Source organism: Sinocyclocheilus grahami, unplaced genomic scaffold, assembly GCF_001515645.1.
Source record: "Sinocyclocheilus grahami isolate Dianchi unplaced genomic scaffold, SAMN03320097.WGS_v1.1 scaffold136.1, whole genome shotgun sequence".
NCBI classification, from domain to species: domain Eukaryota; kingdom Metazoa; phylum Chordata; class Actinopteri; order Cypriniformes; family Cyprinidae; genus Sinocyclocheilus; species Sinocyclocheilus grahami.
The window spans coordinates 1,361,982-1,371,871 of NW_015505315.1; the positions used below are offsets into that span (position 1 = coordinate 1,361,982).

At 40.7% G+C, this 9,890-nt stretch overlaps 1 protein-coding gene across 2 annotated transcripts; it reads left to right on the plus strand.

The window, feature by feature from the left end:
- The first annotated feature begins 1,834 nt into the window (after positions 1-1,834).
- On the plus strand, positions 1,835-9,890 carry chpf2 (chondroitin polymerizing factor 2). 2 transcript variants are annotated; one of them, XM_016280023.1, is made up of 4 exons: positions 1,835-3,262; positions 5,386-5,950; positions 6,227-6,409; positions 7,922-9,890. In XM_016280023.1, the coding sequence occupies exons 1-4, from the start codon at positions 2,988-2,990 to the stop codon at positions 9,191-9,193; spliced, it is 2,295 nt and encodes a 764-aa protein (XP_016135509.1). In that variant the 5' UTR covers positions 1,835-2,987; the 3' UTR covers positions 9,194-9,890. The 2 variants fall into 2 exon arrangements, with proteins under 2 accessions (XP_016135509.1, XP_016135510.1); XM_016280024.1 differs by lacking the exon at positions 1,835-3,262 and adding an exon at positions 4,826-4,854.

The window sequence follows — 9,890 nt, forward strand, 5'->3', positions numbered from 1 at the left end:
TCTCTTAATGGATAAATATGCAACAACACAGCAAACAGCAGTAGCCTACTCGTGGACAATGCATTTTAAAACTGAGCAATATGTAGTACCAAACGTTGCAATAGTATAAAACTACAACAATAAAGGGTTTCATGTGCATGCAGGGATGTAGAATTACAATACATTGACCCCAAAATAATATTTTGTCAATCTTTAATCACAGAACCAGCTCTTTTCCTTTCTTTTAAAGCGCGACATCATCTATGCATTATATAATGACATCAAATAAACACCCTCGCAGTTTTAATAACCCAAATTAAACTCATATAGCTCTTATGACAAACCACCGGCATATGGCCTTGCTAGCTAATATAACGTTAGCGCTTTACTGACATCTCTATTTTGGAGTTTAAAGTTTTGTATATGTATAAAAATATATACATTTACAGTCGTGTATGGCTTCATTTGTATCAGGGTTACACCTGGCATCGGTGACAGACTGAAGTGACAGCGTGAGGCGATCAGGGCCCTGCGTTCAGCTCAGATACAAACTGTACAAGCCGGATATTACCTCACTTACAGTATATTTATGTATCGCATACAATGTAAACGTAATGGTAGTTTCAAGGAAACACTGACAAACTGAAACAGAGTAAAATAGGTGCAGAATAGACGTACCTTTCTGAGAGGACCAAACACGCACCAGGCAGCAGCAGCGGCGGCGGCTCGCGCACCACTGACCGTATTTGGTGAAGAGCAGATCACCCACCGCCTGCTGGTCAGATGAGCCAAGCTTCACGTGCTGACCAATGCATGGTTAACTGCGTAGTACGGTAATAAAAACTGCTTATCGTGTCCTGAATAAAGGATTTTACTAGGAGTATGGCAGTGGTAAGATACTAGTCTCTTAATGGATAAATATGCAACAACACAGCAAACAGCAGTAGCCTACTCGTGGACAATGCATTTTAAAACTGAGCAATATGTAGTACCAAACGTTGCAATAGTATAAAACTACAACAATAAAGGGTTTCATGTGCATGCAGGGATGTAGAATTACAATACATTGACCCCAAAATAATATTTTGTCAATCTTTAATCACAGAACCAGCTCTTTTCCTTTCTTTTGAGAAACACAAAAATGAGATGTAAGCGAAAATGACTTAATTACATCTTTTGAGTAAATGATGACCGAATTAAAACTATCTGCTTTTAGATTTAGAAGTTAGATGTTTTTTTTTAATCTATTTGAGACCTTTTGAAACTAGGAGTAGGCCTAAAAGCATTTACATTTAGTCATTTAGCAGACGCTTTTATCCAAAGCGACTTACAAATGAGGACAATAAAAGCAGTCAAAAACATACATATTATATATGTATTGTATCAAAGAAGAAATTTTGCCTTGCATCATGACTTCAGTATTTTCTGTTTGTGTTTTATTGTATCTCATTCATCTTTGTGAAGAGGAGAGAGGTCTCACTATGGCCCACATCAAAGTTTTTTACCTAAAGGAATTTGCTGAAATACATTGCAAAAAGGCAGATGAACTTGATTCAGAAATAAACAGTCATTGGGCCATACTTAAAGCAATACAACTATGCCAAACAGCTATAAGATTTCTGGTAACAGGAAATTGGTTACAGTCTAGCATCTGTTTGTCTACTCATTACATACATGACTAAAAATCTACTTCAAATGTCATCATTTCTAAAAAACATAGATTTTTTTATTCTTTTCTTTTAAATAAATACAATTAAATTTGTTATTTTACTTTCCCTGAAGAACGTTTTGAAGACACCTTGAAGACCAGACGTAATTGTTATGCAGTTATTTTGTTGTTGTTGTTTTTTCTTTTCATTTATTTTGTAGCTATTATTTTCCATTACTCACTGAGTCACTGCCCCTCGCTTCTGTGACATTTGATGGCCAGAGCTTGTCATTCCTGGCTGATGGGGTAACGGGCTCGGTGTGAAGCTCGCTGTCAGACTCGGAGCAGGACTCGTGTATACGTGGAACTCTTGTGCGCACGCTGCTTGTTTTCTTGGGTCTGTTTGAACTTTTAACGCATCGAGTCAATCTTCCTCTGGAGCACATCCGTAGGTAGACTTGATACGTGATCGACGATGCTAGAGACATTCACAGCAAAGCCGAGAAAGTCATTTCGCGATTGTGTTTGTATATTTCATCGAATCCTCAGAAGAGACGCAGGGATTCATCTGACGCGAGCGCAGTCTCGGTGGATTACTACTGTGTTTAGGAGGAAATAAAATATCGCTGGTGGCTGCTAATGTTGCTCAGCTTTACTGTGCAAGCAAAGTAGCTACGAAGCTAACGTTACGCCAGACAGTGGAGGACTTTTTATTGAATGTAATTTATCATTAGTTGTCTTTCGGACCACAAAATGGCTATTATACCCTGATATCCTGAACTTTATCATGTTTCAGTTCTCGGTCAGCTGTGTTTGAACGTTGCATGCTGGTTGGCTTCAAATGGTGCCGACTGGTTAGCGATCTAACCCTTTGTGCATCACCAGTGGAGACGAGTTCTCATCTAATAATGTTAATTTATTTCTCAGATAATGTGTTCATACATGCAGCTCGCGCATATTGTGTGCAGGAGGATGTCTGGCTAAATCAAAGTGGACTAATTTATGCGGAGGGAGTGGTAGTGTCTAGGTTTTGCATGTTTGGATGTTAAATCAGACCCATATGTCCTGTTGTTAGTCATCTGACTGTGTGTGAACAGGCAGGTCAGATTGGTTGCTGTCGCTCCTCCTTTTGTTTTGGCTTTTCACTGCTTACCTTGACATCTCCGTCGTCCATTAATCTGATTTTGAAGTCTTCACCGGCCAAGATTGCATGCATGGGTGTCAGGAATTTAAATACTTACCTTTACAGAATCCCTGTCAAATGCCTCTACTGTGATCATCTGTAAACGAGACTTCGCTGTTACTTGAACTGCTCTCTAAGGACACCTATCGAGACTTGACATCCATTGATTGCTCCAGCATGCGCCTGTCTTCTTTCCTGGCTGTTTTCCGGCCTGCTCTGCCTCTCATCCTGGGCCTCTCTTTGGGCTGCAGCCTCAGCCTCCTGATGGTGTCCTGGACGCAGGGGGAGACAGATGAGGCTTGTGGAGATGAACTGGGCAATGGGAGACTCATACACAGTGGTCATATCAGGGATGTCCAGGATGGTCAAGATGGGGATGGGAATGAGGACTTCCAGCCTCGCATTGTGCCCTATCACAAGGACCCCAACAAACCACACAAGAAAGTACTCCGGTGAGTCCCTGGAGTTTGGCTTCATTTCTTATATGAAAGGACTGAAATCTGAAAGACAGAAATGGATGGTCTTTTAGTTATAAATTATTCCCAAAAAATGAGACAAGATCTGACAAGATCTCAGGATTTAAAAACAGAAGGCCATAATATAAAATTGCAATGAGCTATAAAGATTTAAAAGTATTTACAATTATATTAAATCAGCCATGACCTTTGTTATTAGTAGCCAGTATTGAAATGTGACTTGTGAGTGCGGTTGGTTTGACTTGGCAGTCAGTTAGTAAGGTCTCAGCCGAGTGTTTTTCACCTCGCCTCTGTGCTTTTCTTACAGCTGAATTCTTCACCACTTTGTGAAGCTGCAGACATAGAATCTCTTATTATTCCTCTCATAAAAACACCCACGGCTGCATATGCAGAGCAGCCATGCCGGTGCCCCACAAGCGGTTTAGATGATGAACAGTTAAACTTGTGTTTGGAAATCTTAGTCTCACTTCTGTAAACTGGGACTGAAACATTAGTAACCGTTTGTGTTGCATCTTCTTGTAAGTTACTTAACATTAAAACAATAAGGCAGTGCCTGTTTATTCATTTTAAGCTTAACAGCTAATTAAATTACAAAACTTTGCATAAACAGAAGGGTATTATTAATAATGAAATATAATGCATTACAAAATGATTTTGGATATTAGTAATTGGACATGTAAACAAATCATGTTCATCAGCTGATCTCCACAATTGTCTTTAACTTTTACATGTCATGTTTTGACTTCTATTAGAGACTTAAACTGTTTTAATAAAACTTTTGAGTTGAGCACACTCTGTCATTTTAATTACCGTCAGATTATCAATAACAAATTGAATTGTATGAATAATTAGGTTGATGAAACTAGGGTGCCAGAGCAGAGGTTAAGGGTCACTGAATCTGATTGCTTTAGAGATCGTAGTAGTTGTTCCTTATTTGTCTCACTCAGCTTTGTAATTGGCTTAGATCTCTATCCCCTCATTCTTGGCCTAAACCAGTTAAAACCAGTGTTTTAACCAGTGTTTTAAATGCACAAAGGGATATCTTTGTTTCCACAAAATAGTTAATGGCTAATTAATGGCTGCTAAAATTCAGCTTTGCCATCATAGGAATAAATTACTATATAATTATTATACAGCGATAAATTAAACATTTTAAATTAAATTCAAATAGGAAAAAAGTACATTTAAATTCTATTATACTATGGGGCCGTTGAATGCTTGAATTTGATTGGCTGACGAACGTTCTGAGGTGTGCAATTATTTTCAGAGCGAACGTAGTTCCGGCAGCTCTCTTGACCGCATTACAGTTCCATATCACTTCGCATAGTTAACTGTAATAACGGAACCTATACCGCACACAGGAACTACTGCAATCACACCTGCTCGCACACGCACTACGGTCACGCAGTTTGCACAAAGAGGTGTTGTCAGCGCTGCCCAGACGAGTTTATCAGTTAGCCTATATAGTGTAGCAACTTAAAGGCTACACATGACATTTCTCACTAGCGAGGTAACAACAGCGCTGTTTAGAGACGCTGCTGCAGAACACTGTTGAGGGACGCTCAGAGGTAGCCTAATTCACACAAGCTCTCTCTCTCTCTTTCTCTTTCTCTGTGTGTCTCTGTCTCGCTCGCTCTCTTTCTAATAACTTCATAACTTCATTAATAACTGCATTAGAATGCTATCAACGGCTCAAGCCTCCATTACCAGCTTTAAACGACGTTTTGGAACTAGCAAAAGAGGCGTTGGATGAGATGCGGAAGAAATAATCCTACTCACAATAGCGATTTAAGTACAAAAACCGGACGAATCCCTTTAAATATATCATCTGATCGATGTCTTGAGGTGTGGTAACCGTAGTATAAGCGGAATAATTGACCACGGGCCGTCGTCAATTATTCCTTACATAATATTTCACGATATTACTGTTTTTGATCAAATAAACACATCCTTGTTGGGCATAAGAGGCTGAAAAAACATTTTTAAAAAACCTCCAAACTTCTGAATGGCAGTTTTTATGCACACTAAAATTAAACTGGTTAAAAACTGGAAACAGTTAAATACTGGTAAATGTTCTACTTGTTGTTTGTATGCCACAGGACGCGCTACATCCACACAGAGCTGGGCATCCGAGAACGCCTTCTGGTGGGTATCCTGAGCTCACGCGCCACTCTCAACACACTAGGGGTGGCTGTCAATAAAACGGTAGCTCACCGTTTCCACCGTACCTTCTTTTTCACTGGCCTTCGAAGCACAAAGGCACCGCATGGCATGGCTGTTGTTGCTCATGGTGATGACCGACCCGTCTGGCTGATGTATGAAACTATACGCCACCTCCACCAACACCACGGCAATGAGTATGACTGGTTTTACCTAGCACAAGACGATACATACACACAAGCTGAAAGGGTCGTGGAGCTGGTTAATCATCTTAGTGCGGGACAGGATATGTACATGGGACGGGAAGAGGAGTTTATCGGGGGTGAAGAACGTGCCCGGTATTGCCATGGTGGATATGGGTATCTGCTGTCACGTAGCCTGCTAGCTCGACTGCAGCCCCACCTGGACTCTTGTCGAAATGATATCCTCAGTGTCAGGCCAGACGAGTGGCTTGGGCGCTGCATCATCGATTACCTGGGTCTCAGCTGTGTGGAGAAGCATCAGGTGGGGAAATGATATTTTTATTTATTTATTTTTTTTAAAGAATGTAAATGAAAAGCTAAAACCTATTTACTAGAACTGTGGTGGTTTGAGCCTTCTGTCAAAGTAACCGCAGTGCCATTTGCTCATAATCGTAATCTCATAGTGAAAATGGAAAGTGATTATTGTGCTTGGTCATTTTGTTTACATCCATTAATCCATAGCAGAAGCACAGAGAGAGAGAATCCATTTAAACCTGGGTTATGATCAGTGTTGTTGTGATCTTTTAAAATGATGTAGGAGATGACATACCGTTACTTTGAGCTGCAGAAGAACGTGGACCCTGAGCGCGAGGACAGTGCACAGTTTAAGAATGCCTTCACTGTCCATCCCGTCTCTGAACCTGCCCTGATGTATCGCCTACACAAACGCTATAACCAGATTGAACTGGACTGGACCTATGCACAAATACAGCAGTTACAGGTATGTTACTGCACTTCTTATTAGAAGAAAACATTCTCTCACTTTCATAAAGCTGCTAACTTCTAGAAAAGACACTGCAGAAGGGTTTGTTCCTATAATATTTGCCTGGTAACATGTAACATTTATTCCTAAAAGTATGGTAGAAATGTATTTGTTTTCTGGCTGTTTACAGTATTTTCTGAATTATAGAGTGATAAAAAATGCTTCTGTTATAACCTTTAACTTCTTTATTTAATATACCAACAAAAAGAAATAAGAATTTTGAAACTAGCTTTTATCCAATGTTCAGATTTCAGAGTTTCCAAAGACTTGTAGTAGAAATCAAATGTGTCTTGATGTTCTGTGATTAATCGACAGGGGAAAGTATGCTGTATCTATAATAAGATACAGTGTTTAGCCTGTTCACCTGTTGTGTCTTGCCTTAAATTCACTCTGACTTAAGGCATGTCTGCACAATCATATGCAGAACCAGCACCTTTAGATTGAGAATATTAATTAAGACCTCAGTGCATTTTGACTTGGCTGAGACCTACACAAATATGCATTCTGAACGTGGATCTGATGTTGTGCCTCAGTGAGCTACAACTCAGTCAAGCTTCATTCTTAATCTGTTTGTCTCCAAGTAAATGTAACACAATGTCTAATCAGATATTTGTAGGATTAAGTACTGGTCTTTTGGAGCAAAGAAACAAAAACATGTGGACTAAGACATGTTACAATCACATTATCACATTATGCATGTTCGTCCGATTAGCAAACATTTTAGATTTCAGTCAGACTAAAGCATTTACATTGCATTTTAAAAAGATGAATCATTGTTTAGTCCAAATGAAATTTCACTTGATATAATGCCTAGCTTTGACGCATGTCTGGGATTAGATGCTGCATAGGTAATGGAGCAAGGCGTTTGCAGCTGTCAGCCAGCCATCACGCATTACATAACATCAGGAAATTAACTTGAAATGAGCTACCTCTGCTTTTCAACTGCCTTTAGATCGGATAGGATGATTTTGACTCAAGGAGAAAGCTTGCCTTTCTGCATAATAAAAGAAAGTGGGAAAACAATTGACAGACATACTGAGACTTTATATTAGGTGGCCTTAACTACAATGTACTTGCATCAAAAATAAGTACAGTGTATTTATTGTGTTCATATTATATTGCAGAACACTTCTGCTGCTGTTGAGGTGGGATATGGGTAAGGTTAGGGACAGGTTTGGTGGTATGGGTAGGTTTAAGGGTGGGCTAAGGAGTAAGGGATAGGTCAACAGTGTAATTATACATGTAAATACAGAAATTAATTTCAGATATAATTACATGTATATAAGTACAATGTAAAAACATGTATGTACACAGTAAGTGCATTGTATCAAATGATTAATTTAAATGTAACTAGATATGGCCACCTAATATAAAGTTGGACCAATGACAGAAAAGAGAACTTGTTCCCTTTACCAGGTTAACAGTTAATTCAGGTCCTTACAATGACGTGTTCTGTTGTTTTGGCCACAGAACCAGATCAACAACATAAGTGAGCTCACTCCAGAGGGCAAAGCCGGAGCCACCTGGCCCATCGGAATCAACCCACCTTTCCGACCCAAAACCCGCTTTGAGGTGATCAACTGGGAATACTTCACCGAAGAGCACATTTATTCATGTGCCGACAGCTCTCCAAAGTGTGAGCTTCGAGGTGCAGACAGGGCAGATGTCAATTCAGTCCTGGAGACGGCAGTGGGTCGTTTAAACGAGCGCTATCAGCCTCAGTTGCGCTTCCGTAAGCAGCGTCTGCTGAATGGGTACCGGCGCTTCGATCCCACACGGGGCATGGAGTACGTGCTGGATTTGGCCCTGGAAGCTTTTACGCAGAAAGGTCACAGTCAGGTCATCGCCAAACGGGTGAGTCTGCTGAAACCGCTCAGTGCTGTCGAGATCATCCCTATGCCATATGTAACAGAAGCGACACGGGTACAGGTGATCCTCCCTGTGACGGCACACGATCAAGACTTTGTGGGTAACTTCCTTGACATGTATGTCATGAATGCTCTGGATACCCATGACAATGCTCTTCTCACCTTCTTGTTTGTGTATGACCCCTTCGATGCCCAAAGAGTCAGCCAGACGGATGTCTTTGCAGGTGTCAAAGCCATGATTGGTGAGGTAGAGAAACGTTATGGTGATGTAAAGATTCCTTGGATTAGTGTAAAGACTGAAGTTCCCTCACAGGTCAAGCTGATGGACATCATCTCCAAGAAGCACCCAGTAGACACCCTGTTCTTCCTGGCCAGCGTTTGGACCGAGGTCAACGCTGACTTACTTAATCGCTGCCGTATGAATGCTATCAGCAATTGGCAGGTCTTCTTCCCGATCCACTTTCAAGAGTACAGTCCCGCTCTTGTCTACCGCGACCAACAGCCTTCCGCTGCTTCATCGTTTGCGTCGGAGTCATTGCGCGATGGCCACTTTGACCGGCACGTCTTTGAAGAAGCCTGCTTCTACAATGCAGATTATATGGCTGCCCGCACAAAAATGGCGGCTGACATCTTGGACAATGATGAATTGCTTGAGAGCATGGATGTCTACGAGATCTTTGTGCGTTATTCGGGGCTGCACGTGTTTCGGGCTGTCGAGCCAGCGCTAGTTCAGAAGTATGTGCACAGAGAATGTAACCCACGGTTCAGTGAGGACATCTATCACCGCTGTGTGCTCAGTAACCTCGAGGGGCTGGCCTCTCGATCACACCTAGCGATGGCTCTGTTTGAACAGGAGCAGGCTAACAGCACCTGAACTGACTACTACTGCAACCCTAAGATGGCTTAAACGTCTTGATTCTCATTTAGGTGGCCTTAAATGACCTACTGATATTGACCGAGTGAATTTCACCCTGATGCTGTGAACTTCTCCGCACAGATCATCCAGTCATCTCAGTTCAGCCAAACACGGTGAAGTCGCCTTGTGAAAAGTTGTTCAGAATCTGTATATCTTACTTTCTTTTGCGGAACATAGAAGACATTTTGAAGAATGTGTTTTTTTTGGTCTATACAATGAATGTCAAAAGAAAGAAATTCAGGTTTGTATTGACTAGAAGATCAGTACATAATGACAAGATTTTCCATTTTTGGGTCCCTTTAAGGATCTACATAAAATGGAGTTAACCCATGAATGTGTAACTAATTTAACCAGAGAACAACAAACACAATATCTTCATAACTCATTTTAAATAAAACTTGAGGAATGCATTTCACCTAGTTTACATTAATACCGATGATTGAATGCAGGAACCTGACGTTAGCAATGGAAATGCATAAGGACCGCATTCATCTTTTACTATATGAACATATCAGACTTTAGGTGGTTAGTAGAGGTTCTACACTCAGCTATACAAGTAACTTGAGCCATCTTTCTTCCTCCAGATATATGATTGTATGACCTTTGAACAGAATGTGCTGAATATTTCAGGACTGAATAAAAAAAAAAAAGTGAA

Coding starts and splice junctions, on each gene's coding strand:
- chpf2 (XM_016280023.1), top strand. CDS start 2,988: ATGCGCCTGTCTTCTTTCCTGGCTGTTTTCCGGCCTGCTCTGCCTCTC. Junction 3,263..5,385: donor CCACACAAGAAAGTACTCCG/GTGAGTCCCTGG, acceptor TGTATGCCACAG/GACGCGCTACATCCACACAG. Junction 6,410..7,921: donor CACAAATACAGCAGTTACAG/GTATGTTACTGC, acceptor TTTTGGCCACAG/AACCAGATCAACAACATAAG.